General features: G+C 25.9%; 2 protein-coding genes across 2 annotated transcripts; both read right to left on the reverse strand.

Moving 5' to 3' along the window:
* Positions 1 to 948: 948 nt before the first annotated feature.
* On the reverse strand, positions 949 to 4,169 carry LOC101493224 (aspartic proteinase Asp1-like). Its single transcript, XM_004502455.3, has 8 exons — positions 3,869 to 4,169; positions 3,405 to 3,522; positions 3,103 to 3,323; positions 2,135 to 2,368; positions 1,913 to 2,051; positions 1,637 to 1,828; positions 1,411 to 1,483; positions 949 to 1,310 (listed from the first exon to the last, which is right to left on the reverse strand). The coding sequence occupies exons 1-8, from the start codon at positions 4,048 to 4,050 to the stop codon at positions 1,216 to 1,218; spliced, it is 1,254 nt and encodes a 417-aa protein (XP_004502512.1). The 5' UTR covers positions 4,051 to 4,169; the 3' UTR covers positions 949 to 1,215.
* A 9,632-nt stretch (positions 4,170 to 13,801) lies between these two features.
* LOC101493539 (aspartic proteinase Asp1-like) lies at positions 13,802 to 16,872 on the reverse strand. Its single transcript, XM_004502456.4, has 8 exons — positions 16,667 to 16,872; positions 16,203 to 16,320; positions 15,901 to 16,121; positions 14,691 to 14,924; positions 14,469 to 14,607; positions 14,193 to 14,384; positions 13,991 to 14,063; positions 13,802 to 13,896 (listed from the first exon to the last, which is right to left on the reverse strand). Exons 1-8 carry the CDS (start codon positions 16,846 to 16,848, stop codon positions 13,802 to 13,804), a joined length of 1,254 nt encoding a protein of 417 aa, XP_004502513.1. The 5' UTR covers positions 16,849 to 16,872.
* Positions 16,873 to 17,721: the final 849 nt, after the last annotated feature.

The raw sequence follows: 17,721 nt of genomic DNA on the forward strand, positions 1-17,721 counted from the left end.
GAAATCGAAATCGGAACACGAAGACGGTGACCAACAATGAAGACGAAATCGAAATCGGAACACGAAGACGGTGACCAACAATGAAGACGAAATCGAAATCGGAACACGAAGACGGTGACCAACAATGAAGACGAAATCGAAATCGGAACACGAAGACGGTGACCAACAATGAAGACGAAATCGAAATCGAAATCGGAATCGGAATCTGTTTAAGATGAAGAAATTGAAATCGGAATCGATTTGGGAGCTTTTGAATTGGGGCTGTTTGTTGAACGATGCTTCTGGTTCAATTTAGGGTTCATTTTCTTTTAATTTAATTATAACAAATAAATTTTATTTTTAATAATAATTTTTAACAATTATAATAATGATTTTAAAAATATAAATTATATTTTTTAATTAGAAATAATATAATAATAATTTTATTCCACGTATGCGTCTGCCACGTCAGCTTTTTTTGACACGTCATTAAAAAAATGCCAACTCATGATGATTTGGACTCAAATTCTGTTTGGGGGACTAAAACTGGGGAGAAACAAAATGGGGGACTACTTTCAATTTTCACCTATAATAGGGGGACCAAAAGTGCAATTAAGCCTTTTAGTTATATTAGTGTTGCGTCTAACTCTGGAGCATATGGAACAACCGGACACCAATTCAAATTGAATTTGCAAATGATACAATGGTCCGAGAATCAAAAAACAGTTTGATCAGAGTCTACCAGGACTCATTCATTTCATTACCAGAAATTCAAAATATTGACGTGAATTACTTGATTGGTAAATTTATTTCAAGCTGTCATTATTATTTTATTTTAGTTATTGACAATTTAATCATTATTATTTTAGGAATGATGTCAGTACAAAATTTAAAGTTATGGAGTCAGAGTCAGATAAAATTATGTCTTTAATGTCAATGCCAATAAAATTATGTCTTGAATATCAATGCTAATTCAAATTATTAATTATATTATATAAATTAATATAACAATATATTTATCAAAATAATAATTTGTATCCGTGTGACGTACGAGTTACACACTAGTTTCAATAATAGTAGATAAAATTCTTAAATGTACTTTCAATCTCTTATGTCATTGAATGTTTAAAAATTTATATTTCTCTGTAAATATGCATTGTTTATTACAATCAGTAGAGGCCGTCCAATTTGTTTTTTTTACCACGAGAGATGAAATAATAATATATTAATATTGATTTATGGGTGTGGATGTGTATTACAATCCGCAGAGGCCCATCCAACTCGTTTGTTCTCGTTGTCATAAATCACTACCTTATCTTGCAAAAAGATATCTGTTAACAAAAAAAAAAAAAATTAAAATCAATTTTTTTTAATAAATAAAAACAGAAAATTGATTTCCTTATATATTTTTTGGCTTAAGGAATGGCTCACCTCCAATTACGTTAAGATCTCCTAGGTCTACTTGAGAGCCGTCAAGAATCCCCAAGCAAACGTTACCATGTTCCTAGTATGAATAATATTAATTTAGGGGTAACCTTAACAAAAAATAATAAATACACATGTTGAAAAAATAAAAACTTTTTAAAAATATTTTGTATACCTTAAAATGATTAGAACAAAGGAGAGATAGTAAAAGTTATATAAAAAAGGTGCTCACTGTTATTATTAGATAAGCTGAAGGTGGAAGATGAAAATACAAATCATTTGATTTGCTGAAACTTAGATCCAGGGGCTTAAAATAAGTATCAACATCACTCAAAGATTTGAAAGGCTCCGCACCCTTCCAACAAATTGGCAATGATGGATCATCAGATGCATCACTAAGCTTCCCTTTTACATCATTTTTCACCTGAAAATAAAGTTGATTATCATCACAACAAGCCAAAATAAAACAATGAAATTAATAGGTTGTTAATTAGTTTTTCCATCTAACCAGAGCAACAACAGCGTTATAAGCTTCAGAATTGAAGTAAGTGTAGGAGCTTCCACTATCAAAAATAAGTTGAATATTCTTGACTGAAGTTGGCATTCCATTAAAAAGTATGTCTGCTGGACCCGTGTTATAGTGTTGTCTGAAAATAAAGATAAGATTTTGTATGAGTGACAACAACAAAAGTAATCCGAATTAAAGTACTTAAAGTTTAAGACTACTTACTCTGGAGAATTCTGAATTAAAGGTGTCCAATTAATTCCAGATGATGGAACAAATTGGTCTCCAAAGAATAAATACCCTCCTCCTTTGGAACTTAAGCAGTGACCCAACACATTACGAATATATCCTTGAGAGCTAAGCTGTGATAAAATGCTTGTTTTTCCACTGCCAAGCCCAAGAACCCCTATTGTGTCAGGTGGCGGATTTGGACCAGAAAACTCTTGATCGTACCCACACCTACCATGCAATACACAGATTAACTCTTCATTACTATCAAAGTCAGATCATTCTAGTTATTAGTAAATACTAGTATCAAGTTGTATTTTTTTTATAAAAATAAAAATCATAGAAGTTGTAAAATTTTATAAGATTACTTGAAATAATTCAGTTATTAATAAGTAAAAAATAATAAAATAATAGTTTAAATGAAGAGTAAAATAAAATAAAAAAATATTGCACTAAAATTTAGTGTACATATAAATTAAAAAATAGTTATTTAATTGAATAAAAAATAGTAAAGTTATATATAAAATATTTAAATAAGGTAAAATTTAAAGAAGAAAACTACACAAAAACACAAAATTTTCTTAAATATAGTTATAAAGAAGTCAAAATTAACATCTTTTTATTGTATTTATTTAGTTTATCTTTGGTTATGTAGCGACGAAAATTATAAATAAATTTATTTTAATTAAAAATAAAATAAATGTTAAATATCATATATTAACATAAAATTGAGTCGAATAATAAATTGTTTGGAGACAAATCCTCGAAAGAGTAACGTGGAGTTATAATGCATTCTGAAAACAAAATTAGTTATTTATTATTTAGTATTTATTATTATTTAGTAGAAATCAGCTATTAATTATATACATAACATATCCCTGTTACATTTCAATACCAATTAATATGATAAATGTTAGCTAAAATATATATATAAAAAAAAATGATAAGAAGACGATTACACTCACCCAAATGCCACCAAAGGTTGTAGTAGAGATCCACTGCTAGATGTTCCAATAGGAAAATTGTCTCGGACTAATACCCCAAGAGATGATCCATGATCTACATACAGAACCTCGTAATCACACTGATGATTCGGGTCATCACAGTGATGATTTTGAATTGCAGCGCATACGGGATCCGTACATTTCACAATGTTATTATGCGGTTTATAAAGTTGTTCTACAGGCTGCAAACAAACCAAGTTCAATTCAAAATTACCATAACATCATTCCTTAGTAGTAACAAAATATTGTAAGGTAAAACATACCTTGGTGCAACCTGTACATGGTGCATCACACTGAATCCATGTGATATCACTCCCAGTGTCAATGTCAAGGTCGTAAGGCTTTGGTGGATTGCCAATGTTCAAGGTCACTGTGTAAAACCTGCATTCATTCGAACATACAAATAAATTATAAAATTTTCATAATTCATAAACTATAAATAATAATTCAGGATGTCATGGTCGGACCACTCGTTGAAAATAATATAATTTCATGCATACGAAGACGATTCTGAGATTTCGTAAGAAACTAAAAATATTAAAGAACAAATTTCAAAAGAACTAGTCAACGTAAAATGGTTGACCGGATATTTAATCGATCTGCAATTTTTAAACATTACACAATAGCGCGAAAACTAAAAATGTAACAGAATTAGTATTAATTTCAGAAGAAAAAAAGTCATATTTTTATTGGTGAAAAAAACAAAGGATTCGTGAAATCAACATACCCAAGTGGATATACATTTCCTTGAATGGAGTAAATGGTAGAGGAAACGAGGGAATGAAAAGAAATTGGATTTTTTTTTAGGTTGTTGTTGTGGATAATTCGATTGGCTGAAGAGAAAATAGAAGAAAGTAACAGAAAGAGCGATAATATTATCAATGAAACTCCCCTGTTTTTCACGTCCATATTCACTCAGATGCAAGATTGTTGTTGTAGTAGTATTAATTAAAATCAAGAGTTTTGATAGAAAAAAAATAATATTATAGATAAATGGAATAGAGAAGGAATTAGGACACTGAGCTATACTGTGTCTCTGCTTTCTGATGGATAGGTGAGAATGATAATGCTTATTTATAGAGAGAAAATAATGCACCACGTTATTGTTTTTCCTTTTTTAGAAACTCTTTTATGGAGTAAAATTATAGTTTTTCATACCTTTCCAAATACTTTTTTTTGATAGATGGAATGACAAACAACATTTAAAATTTTTCAAACAACTAAACATTATATTTAAAGTTTAAGTATAAATAAAAAAAATTCAATCTAATAATATTCATATTTATTAATTTAGATAAATATTACATTGTCATACTTTTTAAATTAATCTAACACAATAATGTGGTTGGAATTTAAAATCACATAAATTTCACTAAAGTGACTATTGAAAATATAGTACTCTTTTCCTTAATATAAAACCTTCTAATATAGAGTACTTTTTTCCTTAATATAAAACATTCCAATATGTGGTCAAAAGAAAATAGAACCTTCTAATAAAATTTTCATATATCAATATCTATATTATTTTATTTTAATGTTTACTTTTTTATGTAATTAAATAAATAAATAAAAGGTGATTTAAATAATAAAGTTGAACTTTTAAATAAAATTAAAAAATATTAAATGTAAATAAATAAGCATCTTAATAAATACTATGCTAGTAGTAAATTTTGTTTTTATTTTGTTATGGAGCAGTAGTTAGAGACTTGGTGTCACTTTTTTCACTTTTGCATTGTATCGCACACCCAACAACTTTAAAATTCTTAATTTGTCTCTTATTTGGATTCCACAAAATTCGAAGGAATAATGGATTGCAAAAATAAAATAAAAATGAAAAAATTGAATCGGTATTTATTGCATTGTTATAAAATACCATTCCATTTGTCCTACTATGAATAATCAATTTCTAAAAAATTGATGAATTAGTATTTAAACTTTCTTATAATATTAATTATCATTTTTTAGTTATATTATCTAATTAATATTATTTCTATCACTTTTAAATTAATAAATATTTCTACTTTGCATTAGCGGCAATATTAAATAAATCAATACTTGATAAAAAATAATTTAATAAAAATATTATTTTATCTTTTATATTTATTTATTTATTTATATTTCTTAATAAATGTGAAATATTTAAATTTCCATTACGTGACATGAAAAAGTATGATATAAATGTTTAATTTAATACAACTTTTGGTTAATAAGATAAGAAAAGTTAATTACTTTTATGATTATTGAGAAAATTAGATAAGGATAGTTAATTTTTTAAAATTTATGTAAAATATAATTTAAATTTATCAAATTGTTCATTTAGATGTCAAACAACGCAACAACTTACCAATATTAAATATTTTTTATTCAAGTAAAGATATATTAGAAATGTTATAACATTAATTGAATTAATTTTTATTTATAATAATGATCAAAATTAAATGTCCTTTTTATTCTTCTTATAATAGTGAAAGTGAGTGGAAGGTATATCATTCAATTGCTTTTAATTTTTTCTATAAATGATAATGACGACAATTAGAATTAAAGTTGCATCGTGTTTACGGTACAACACACGTTTGTCTATATTGACAAATATAATTATAATGAATCACTTGAATTTTGATGTTTACATGTTATAGAGATATTTTTATTAATCAAACGGGAATTGTTAAAATTATAATAAAATTTTAAGATGAATAATAATGACTCCGGATAAGATAGACACGTTATATAATTATTAGTATTAATAACATCAAATTTTAAGATATTATATAAAATGATATATATGATATAGCTAAATATCACTAGAAGGGGGGTGTGGGGGTTGAATAGGGATTTTGCTGTTAAAAATACATTCTAAAAGAATGTACAAAGATATAGTGTAGGATCAAAGAAAGTAAGAAGTGAAGGTGTTTTGCTCTTGATAGCTTTAAGATGCTTGATCTTTTTATGCAAGTGTGTTGTGTATCTTCCAATGGAGAGCTTGTTTGCATTTTATAGAGATCCAAGCCCTTGATGACCGTTGGAGCTTATTTCAAACATTCCAAGTCTTTCATCATATTTACGGAAGTGCCATTACAGCCATCCTCACTTTTCTTGTAACTTGATCTTGACAAGTCCTTGTCAATTCTCTTTTATCAACAATGCACAACTGTTATTTGACCATGTGAGCTGCATTTTTCGAAGACTTTAAGGTCTAGGTTGGTTTCACCTTTTGAGGTGATGTTGACAAGAGAGAGAAAGCTTAGCCTTTAAATTAGCCTTCACATGTGATCTTCCATTTTTGGCTTGTTTCAAGTTGCCTTTCTTCAACTTGACTTCTTCATGTATATATTCATGCAAGCACATTTAATAGTCTGATTTTAGCCTTTGCACATGCTTGAAGAGTTGCTTTCAATTTTGCTGGCCTATCATCTATCTGCCTATTCTGCCATCCTCTGCATACTAGATTTAGATCTAGCTATTCTTGTCTTTTTCCTTTTGGCCTTCTAACTTCTTTATTTCAAATACTTTTACTTTGACTTAGTTATATATTTCTTTAATGAATAAAGACATTTGTACTGGTGAGGTCACAAGTTGGGCAGATCTGGAGATTTTTCCACTTTGTAGCCCATCCTCGCGTGGTGTTCTTGATCATGTGCCATCCTCACGTGGTTTTCCATCCTCAGGCCAGAATCATATTTTCCTTCTTTTTGCCTTAATGATTAATGACCTATTATCTTATATGAATACACTCAAGAGCACATGTTAGTCATTAACCACAATCATAATCTCTTAAGTAATTTTGTTATCATTAAAATCATTTGAGAGATTTTGTCTCAACAATATACTATAGTTAACAGTTAATATAACACAATGTAGTATTTTCTAGTTATTTTAATTTTTTCAACTAATACTTTTTCCAACGTCCAATAAAGTTAAATTAATGTAATCAAATATTTGATTATTTTTATTTTCAAAATTAAAGCATATAAAGATCAAATGACATAAATTAAATTTATATAGGTTCGTCTTTATATGCAACAACACTAGTAATGTGTAGTAACGTAATTAATTAATTATACATCGATGAATATACAGTCAAAATTAAATAATAAAAAACTACTAAAATTCAAAGTTTCTTATCTTTCTTGTTTTTTTTGTTTCAAAAGTTTATTTTTATCTTTTAATTTTCACTTGTTAATCACAATCATAATTCATCTTAATATATAATAATCAATATTAATTTTCCTTTTTTATGCTAGTACCTTTTTAGAAATATTATTTTATGCTCTTATAAATACTTTATTAATCTAAATAAAAAGGAGAATAATAGCTATCAAAATGTAATATATAATAGAGTGAATACTCATTTTAAAATCATGAGATCCAATTTAATTCAGATAAGAAATAAAAATCAATTTTAGTTCATAAGAAAATAAAACAAAGACACCTTAATCCTTACTTTATTTACACTTTGTATGATTAATGAAGTAAAGACAAAAAAATAAAATAAGTGATAAGAAAATAAAATGAACAAATAATAAGTTAATTATTTTATTGTTTGGTATAAGATAAAATGAAAATTGATGATGATAGAAAAAAATATATGTGTATTTATAAAATAACATAAATATTCTTAAAATAAAAATTAGATATGATTAAAATAATAAAAATAAATATTTCATTATGATCAATAACAAATTATAAAATATAAAAAAGAAAATAAAGTAAATAAATATATAAAATAAATTTCATAACAATAAAAAAATACTCAAATTTAATAAATTACAAATATTATACTTTTATTGTTGTGAAACAAAAGTTATTTCATTATACAATTTTAACATATATACAAACACTTCATTTCATTGATCACATTATATCTTCCAAACATTACCCCTCCCTTTCTTCCTTCCTTGTTTATCATTTTACATCAATAATTATTTCATTATAAAACAAATGTTAAAAAAAAATGGAAACACTTCATTTTGTTGGTCATGTTATATCACCCGAAATGTTTAAAAGAGTCCCAAATTATTTTTCACAATCATTTGAGTTTGTGAATGGAAAAAATGTTGCTAAATAATCATCGGGTGTGTTTTTTATATCGAATGAATGTTTTGTAGTTTTTTTTTATTCATTTGAAATAAATTAATTTGATATGTAAAAATTGAACATTCTCTATCTGTGTGTAGAAATTAAATTATTTTTTTATATTAGAATACTAAATAATCATTTGTAAAAAAAACTACTAAATAAACATTTTATTTTCTATTTTTTCCCCTCTATGATTTTGACCTAACAAAATATTAAAAAAAAAAAAGATAGAGACTAAATTGTCCCAATTAAATTTTCTTAACATGTAAAAGTTATAATTATTTTCACAAATACTAAATTGAGTAATCACTAATAAAATTTCTCATATAATAATTTAAAATAAATAATTATTTAAAAAATAGTCAATCATCATTCATGACGTGGATACACACTAATGTGTATTATATAACATAAAAATAAAAATTATTCCATATAAAATTATTCAACATATTGACAAAATAGTCATTCAATTTTATTATTCATTTGTTCTTATAATTTATAGAATTCATTATTATTAAATTAAACTATCATCTTAAAAACTATTTCATGTTGTTTTTAATTTGAACTTCTGAAGTATATACCATAGTACTTTGTTGAACATATATTAACTTAAAATCGAAACAACATAAAAATAATTTTGAAGAAGAGGTTAGATCTTTGATCATTATCAATGAGAAAAGAGCTTGAAGTCAAAAGGAGAATCAAAATATATGGTTCCCTATAATTAGAGTTGATATATAAATCTTATCACCGATGTTTTTTCTCGTGAACACAGTTGCTCCAATAATATTGGTATACAGTTCATTTATGAGCAATATTGTTCCATTACATAGTTCATTAGCTTGATCAATGTTTCTAAAAAGCATAAATGGAACACCAATCTTTATCTTAATCGGTGATTTAAATTTTCTGAACATTTTATGTCATTCAAAAATTCAGGTGCGAACCAATCTCCCTGCACAACACAATTTTCATCAGAAAAGGACAGGTGAGTCTGAACTAATATATTCCTTTTCCTCACCTAAAATTAATGAGAAAACACAATCATTAACGATATCTACAGTATAATGAGTCGGAACAAGTATTGTCCTTTCTTCATAGTATTTCAAATTGTTCATGTTCGGCAAAAGCAGTCAATATGTCAATTCATAGTATACAGTTAGTATTTCAATAAAAAAAATAAAATAAAAAAATTGAATAAGTAAGTTGGTAGTACTTTTAGTTTACTTTTAAAGAAATAATTTCAGGGTTGAATAAAAGCTTAGTAGAATTCATTGCATTTTGTAGTTGGCTTTTACCATTAAACATCTTCACTTTTAGAAATTGAACATGTACGACAATATTTTGATTATAACCGGATTGCAAATATGCATTTAGTCAATCAACATAGAATCCAAACTTTGAGCATTCAATCCTTATTCTACATAAAAAAAAAAAAAAAATAGTTAATGATTAATAAAGAAAGTTATTAAATACTGGAAAAAATTATATAGTATAAAAAGCTTCACACATCTGACTCTAACTCAAAAACTTTAAATTTTGTACTGACATCATTCCTAAAATAATAACGATTAAACTGTGAATATGTAAAATAAAATAACAATGACAGATTGAAATAAATTTACTAATCAAGTAATTCATGTCAACATTTCGAATTTTTGTGAATGAAATGAATGAATACGGAGAGACCGTGACCAAACTGGTTTCTAATTATCGGACCATTGTATCATTTTGCAAATATGCATTCAGTTCATCAACATAGGATCCAAATAGTGCACATTCAATCCTTATACTACATAAAGAAAATAAAATTAGTTAATAATTAATAGAGAAAATTATTAAATATTAAAAAAATTATATAGTACAAAAAGTCTCACTCATCTGACTGTAACTCAATAACTTTAAATTTTGTATTGACACAATTCCTAAAATAATAATGATTAAACTGTAAATAACTAAAATAAAATAAAATGACAGACTGAAATAAATTTACCGATCAAGTAATTTATGTCAACATTTCAAATTTATGGGAATGAAATGAATGACTACGGAGAGGGTGTGTTTCTAATTCTCGGATCATTGTACTGCAGAGTTAAATGTAACAACGAAAGCGAAAGTTGTACACATCTCTCTCACGAATATTAGTCTCAAATCGAGAAATAAGAGTTTTTTGCACTGTTGTTTGAATTTTATCACCTAAAAATATAAAACAGAAATTTGTTAAATTAATAACATAACAAATAAGTTTGTGTATAATTTTAAACTTTGATTCTAAAAAAGAAAGAATTAAACATTGTCATCCATGAATATCATTTCCATCGCATAAAATTTATGTTCCATCAATACCATTTCCATCGCAAAAAAATTTATGTTTGACATTCAGATTAGACAGAAACCACAGTCGCACAATTCTGACAACCAAATTTCATTACTTGTTTTTTGGAGAAATTAAAGCAACAAAATCTTGTTTTTTTGCATACACCGGAGAAAGATAAAGAATTATGTATAGATGAGATAATATGAATGATATTTATAAAGATGCGCCTAAAATGGGGTATTATTGAGGACAACAGAGTAAGCTTAATTAAGAAGAAAAATAGCACTAAAATATTTTGTAAAATAAAATAAACTGAATTAATTAATTTGAATTAAAATAAAATATGTTTACAATAATATCTTAGTTAATATGAATTAATTAACTGAATTAAAATAAAATAAACTGAATTAAATTAATTAAAGTAATGTTTAAAAAACGTTTACTTTCAACAAAAAAAATGGCTAAAAAAAAACATATTTGCTTTATTATATTGTATAGATAACCACTTCATTGTGCATTTTTTTTTTTTAAAAAAAAAAACTTCCATTACATCACAAGTTGACACATACGTCACTTGAAAATTTAGTGGTCAAATAAAAAATAAGAAGAATGAATAAAAAATTAAATACATGACTTGACATTTTTTTGAAAGTAATGGTTAATATAAATACATCATTGTGCAGATTTTTTTTTAAGAAAAAAAATAAAACTTCCATTATATCATGATTTGACACGTGTTTGAGAATTTAGTGGCCAATAAAAAAATAAAAATAATGAATTAAAAATAAAATACAATCAATTACACAATGACTTGACAGATTTTTTTAAGTAATTATTTTTCGAATACTATTTTAGCAACCACCACTTCAAATTAATTTAATTATAAAATTATTTTACGAAATTTTTAGTGCCACTTTTCTTATTAATTCTTTTAGTTTATATGCTAACCGTCTCTCCTCAATAATATTCCATTTTCGGCCCATCCCTTATAAATATCATTCACATTATCTCATCTATGCACCATTCTTTATGTTTCTCCGATGTTTGAAAAGAAAAAGAATTAAAAAACAAATTTTGTTGCTTCAATTTCTCCAAAAAAATTAGTCATGAAATTTGGTTGTTAGAGTTGTGCAACCGTTGTCTCTGTCTGATATCTGAATGTTAAATATAAATTTTATGTGATGGAAATGATATGGATGGAACATAAATTTTATGCGATGGAAAAGATATTGATGGATGACAAGGTTTAATTATTTCTTTTATAAATTCAAAGTTTTAAATTATACACAAACTTATTTGTTAAGTTATTAATTTAACAAATTTCTGTTTCATATTTTTAAGGTGATAAAATTCAAGCAACCTTGCGAAAATCTCATATTTCTCGATTTTAGACTAATATTCGAGGGACATGCGTACAACTTTCGTTCTCTTGGTATTTCGTCTAACTCTATATCGAACAAACGAACACCAATTCAAATTGAATTTGCAAATGGTACAATGGTCCGAGAATTAAAAGTGAGTTTGGTCACAACCTATCTGTACTCGTTCATTTCATTACTAGAAATTTGAAATGTTGACATTAATTACTTGATTGCTAAATTTATTTCAATATATCGTTATTATTTTATTTTTGTTATTGACAGTTTAATCATTATTATTTTAGGAATGGTGTCGGTACAAAATTTAAAGTTATTGAGTTAGAGTCAGATGAGTGAAGTTTTTTATATTATATAATTTTTTTTAGTATTTAATAACTTTATATATTAATTATTAACTAATTTTATTTTCTTTATGTAGTATAAGGACTGAATGTGCGCTGTTTTGGATCCTATGTTGATAATCAGTTTTTAAAAGTGAAGATGTTTAATGGTAAAAGCCAACTACAAAATGCAATGAATTGTACTAAGCTTTTATTCAACCCTGAAATTATTTCTTTCAAACTCAATTAAGTTTAAAAGTAAACTAGAAGTACTACCAACTAACTTATTCAATTATTTTATTTTATTTTATTTATTAAAATACTAACTTTATATTACGAATTGACATATCCACTGCTTTTACAGAACATGAACAATCCGAAGTACTACGAAGAGAGGGGAATACTTGCTATGACTTGTGATACTGTAGATATCGTTAATGATTATGTTTTATCATTAATTCCAAGTGAGGAAAAAGAATATATTAGTTCAGACTCAATTGTCCTTTCCGATGAAAATTTTGTTGTGCAGGGAGATTGGTTCACACCTGAATTTTTGAATGTCATGAAATGTTCAGTTCAGGAATTTCAAATCACCGATTAAGATTAAAGATTGATGTTTCAGTCATGCTTTTGAAGAACATTGATCAAGCTAATGAACTATGTAATGGAACAAGACTGCTCATAAATGAGCCGTGTACAAATATTATTGGAGCAACTATGATAATTTTTATATATCAAGAATGAATTTGGTTCTATCTGATCCGACTTTCCCATTTAAATTCTAGAAAAGATAATTTTCATTGTCGTTATGTTTTGCAATTACCATAAATAAGAGTCAAGGTCAATCTCTTTCTCAAGTTATTTTGTATTTAAAACAATATTTATTTACTCATGGTCAGTTCTATGTGGCTATTTCACGAGTAAAGTATATGGATGGATTGAAAATTGTTATTTTAGACGAAGAAGGAAAACCTATGTGTACAAAGATATTTTCAATAATTTGTAGACATGTAGACGACATTCTTTTTACGATTTAGATTTGTTTATTGTAAGTTATTTTTTGTATGGAATTGAATTGATGATAAAATTGAAATTATGTCTTTAATGTCAATGCCAATAAAACTATGTCTTGAATATTAATGCTAATTCAAATTGTTATATTATATAAATTAATATAACAATATATTTATCAAAATAATAATTTGTATCCGTGTGACGCACGACTTACACACTAGTTTCAACAATAGTAGATAAAATTCTTAAATGTACTTTCAATTTCTTATTTTTATTGGTTCACATTTATAATCTCTGATTTTAAATCTAAATAATGTAACCATCAATTTTAAAATATATCCCACCAGTGAATATGAGATTTACTTTTGTAATGAAATGGCAAATCTTGTTTAATTTGGACATTGTTAATTTATTTTTATGTCATTGAATGTTTAAAAATTTATATTTCTCTGTAAATAACTAAATATGCATTGTTTATTACAATCAGCAGAGGCCATCCAATTTGTTTTTTTTTTTTACTACGAGAGATGAAATAATAATATATTAATATTGATTTATGGGTGTGGATGTGTATTACAATCGGTAGAGGCCCATCCAATTTGTTTGTTCTCGTTGTCATAAATCACTACCTTATCTTGCAAAGAGATATCTGTTAACAAAAAAAAAAATTTTAATCAAATTTAAAAAAATAAAAACAGAAAATTGATTTCCTAATATATATTTTGGCTTAAGGAATGGCTCACCTCCAATTACGTTAAGATCTCCTAGGTCTACTTGAGAGCCTTCTAGAATCCCCAAGCAAACGTTACCATGTTCCTAGTATAAATAATATTAATTTAGGGGTAAAGTTGACAAAAAATAAAAACTTTTTAAAAATATTTTGTATACCTTAAAATGATTAGAACAAAGGAGAGATAGTAAAAGTTATATAAAAAAGGTGCTCACTGTTATTATTAGATAAGCTGAAGGTGGAAGATGAAAAGGCGAATCCATTGAGTTGCTGAAACTAAGATCCAGAGGCTTAAAATAAGTTTCAACATCACTCAAAGATTTGAAAGGCTCTGCACCCTTCCAACAAAGTGGCAATGATGGATCATCAAATGCATCACTAAGCTTCCCTTTTACATCATTATTCACCTGAAAATAAAGTTGATTATCATCACAACAAGGCAAAATAAAACAATGAAATTAATAGGTTGTTAATTAGTTTTTCCATCTAACCAGAGTAACAACAGCGTTATAAACTTCAGGATTGAAGTAAGTGTAGGAGCTTCCACTATCAAAAATAAGTTGAATATTCTTGACTGAAGTTGGCATTCCATTAAAAAGTATGTCTGCTGGACCCGTGTTATAGTGTTGTCTGAAAATAAAGATAAGATTTTGTATGAGTGACAACAACAAAAGTAATCTGAATTAAAGTACTTAAAGTTTAAGACTACTTACTCTGGGGAATTCTGAATTAAAGGTGTCCAATTAATTCCAGATGATGGAACAAATTGGTCTCCAAAGAATAAATACCCTCCTCCTTTGGAACTTAAGCAGTGACCCAACACATTACGAATATATCCTTGAGAGCTAAGCTGTGATAAAATGCTTGTTTTTCCACTGCCAAGCCCAAGAACCCCTATTGTGTCAGGTGGCGGATTTGGACCAGAAAACTCTTGATCGTACCCACACCTACCATGCAATACACAGATTAACTCTTCATTACTATCAAAGTCAGATCATTCTAGTTATTAGTAAATACTAGTATCAAGTTGTATTTTTTTTTATAAAAATAAAAATTATAGAAGTAGTAAAATTTTATAAGATTACTTGAAATAATTCAGTTATTAATAAGTAAAAAATAAAAAAATAATAGTTTAAATGAAGAATAAAATAAAATAAAAAAATATTGCACTAAAATTTAGTGTACATATATATTTAAAAAATAGTTATTTAATTGAATAAAAAATAGTAAAGTTATATATAAAATATTAAAATAAGGTAAAATTTAAAGAAGAAAACTACACAAAAACATAGAATTTTCTTAAATATAGTTATAAATAAGTCAAAATCAACATCTTTTTATTGTATTTATTTAGTTTATCTAGTTTATCTTTGGTTATGTAGCGACGAAAATTATAAATAAATTTATTTTAATTAAAAATAAATTAAATATTAAATATCATATATTAACATAAAATTGAGTCGAATAATAAATTGTTTGGAGACAAATGTTCGAAAGAGTAACGTGGAGTTATAATGCATTCTAAAAACAAAATTAGTTATTTATTATTTATTATTTATTATTTATTATTTATTATTTATTATTTATTATTTATTATTTATTATTTATTATTATTATTTAGTAGAAATCAGCTATTAATTAATATGATAAATGTTAGCTAAAATTTATTTATTATTTATTATTTATTATTTATTATTTATTATTTATTATTTATTATTTATTATTTATTATTTATTATTTATTATTTATTATTTATTATTTATTATTTATTATTTATTATTTATTATTTATTATTTATTATTTATTATTTATTATTTATTATTTATTATTATTATTTAGTAGAAATCAGCTATTAATTAATATGATAAATGTTAGCTAAAATATATATATAAAAAATAATGATAAGAAGACGATTAGATTCACCCAAATGCCACCAAAGGTTGTAGTAGAGATCCACTGCTAGATGTTCCAATAGGAAATGGGTCTCGGACTAATACCCCGAGAGATGATCCATGATCTGCATACACAACCTCGTAATCACACTGATGATTCGGGTCATCACAGTGATGATTTTGAATTGCAGCGCATATGGGATCCGTACATTTCACAATGTTATTATGCGGTTTATAAAGTTGTTCTATAGGCTGCAAACAAACCAAGTTCAATTCAAAATTACCATAACATCATTCCTTAGTAGTAACAAAATGTTGTAAGGTAAAACATACCTTGGTGCAACCTGTACATGGTGCATCACACTGAATCCATGTGATATCACTCCCAGTGTCAATGTCAAGGTCGTAAGGCTTTGGTGGATTGCCAATGTTCAAGGTCACTGTGTAAAACCTGCATTCATTCGAACATACAAATAAATTATAAAAATTTCATAATTCATAAACTATAAATAATAATTCAGGAGGTCATGGTAGGACCACTCGTTGAAAATAATATAATTTCATGCATACGAAGACGACTCTGAGATTTCGTAAGAAACTAAAAATATTAAAGAACAAATTTCAAAAGAACTAGTCAACGTAAAATGGTTGACCGGATGTTTAATCGATATGCAATTTTTAAACATTACACAATAGCGTGAAAACTAAAAATGTAACAGAATTAGTATTAATTTCAGAAGAAAAAAAGTCATATTTTTATTGGTGAAAAAAACAGAGGATTCATGAAATCAACATACCCAAGTGGATATACATTTCCTTGAATGGAGTAAATGGTAGAGGAAACGAGGGAATGAAAAGCAATTGGATTTTTTTTTAGGTTGTTGTTGTGGATAATTCGATTGGCTGATGAGAAAATAGAAGAAAGTAACAGAAAGAGCGATAATATTATCAATGAAACTCCCCTGTTTTTCACGTCCATATTCACTCAGATGCAAAATTGTTGTTGTAGTAGTATTAATTAAAATCAAGAGTTTTGATTGAAAAAAATAATATTATAGATAACTTATTTATAGGGAGAAAATAATGCACCACATTATTGTTTTTCCTTTTTTAAAAACTCTTTTATGGAGTAAATTAGAGTTTCATACTTTTTCAAATACTATTTTTAATAGATGGAATGAAAAAAACACTTAAAATTTTAAGTTTAAATATAAATAAAAAAATTCAATCTAATAATATTGATATTTATTAATTTAGATAAATATTACATTGTGATACTTTTTAAATTATTCTAACACAATAAAGTGGTTGGAATTTAAAATCACATAAATTTCACAAAAGTGACCGTTGAAAATATAGTACTCTTTTCCTTAATATAAAACCTTCTAATATAGGGTACTATTTTCCTTAATATAAAACATTCCAATATGTGGTCAAAAGAAAATAGAACCTTCTAATAAAATTTTCTTATATCAACGAAAATAACTAAAGTAATAAATTTGTCCATTGTCTTATAAAATAATTGTTCATTAATGTATGTAAAATTTAAAAAACAAGGCTTTTATTAAGTTTCAAAGAAAAATTAAAATAGTCTTATAATTAAGAATATATTTATTCTTCGATCATAATTTAATTAATAAATATTAATATTAATAAATTAAATATCATATTTTAAATTTAAATATAAATTTATATATATATATATATATATATTAATTTTCGATGGTATTTATTATCTCGTCTACGTATAGAAGAAAATTAAAGATGGATTATGGAAGAAGTATTGCTACAACATTCTCATTATTAAAATATATTAATCTAAGTTGTAACAAAAATCAGTAAAAATTGACTT

Source organism: Cicer arietinum, chromosome 5, assembly GCF_000331145.2.
Source record: "Cicer arietinum cultivar CDC Frontier isolate Library 1 chromosome 5, Cicar.CDCFrontier_v2.0, whole genome shotgun sequence".
NCBI classification, from domain to species: domain Eukaryota; kingdom Viridiplantae; phylum Streptophyta; class Magnoliopsida; order Fabales; family Fabaceae; genus Cicer; species Cicer arietinum.

Excerpts from the sequence above, each read along its gene's own strand:
- LOC101493224 (XM_004502455.3), bottom strand. The coding sequence starts at position 4,050 with ATGGACGTGAAAAACAGGGGAGTTTCATTGATAATATTATCGCTCTTT. Across the intron at positions 3,324-3,404 it reads CATGTACAGGTTGCACCAAG|CCTGTAGAACAACTTTATAA; the intron begins GTATGTTTTACC and ends GTTTGTTTGCAG. Across the intron at positions 1,311-1,410 it reads AGATCTTAACGTAATTGGAG|ATATCTTTTTGCAAGATAAG; the intron begins GTGAGCCATTCC and ends TTTTGTTAACAG.
- LOC101493539 (XM_004502456.4), bottom strand. The coding sequence starts at position 16,848 with ATGGACGTGAAAAACAGGGGAGTTTCATTGATAATATTATCGCTCTTT. Across the intron at positions 14,925-15,900 it reads CAACCTTTGGTGGCATTTGG|GTGTGGGTACGATCAAGAGT; the intron begins GTGAATCTAATC and ends ATTGCATGGTAG. Across the intron at positions 14,608-14,690 it reads TTAATTCAGAATTCCCCAGA|ACAACACTATAACACGGGTC; the intron begins GTAAGTAGTCTT and ends CTTTATTTTCAG.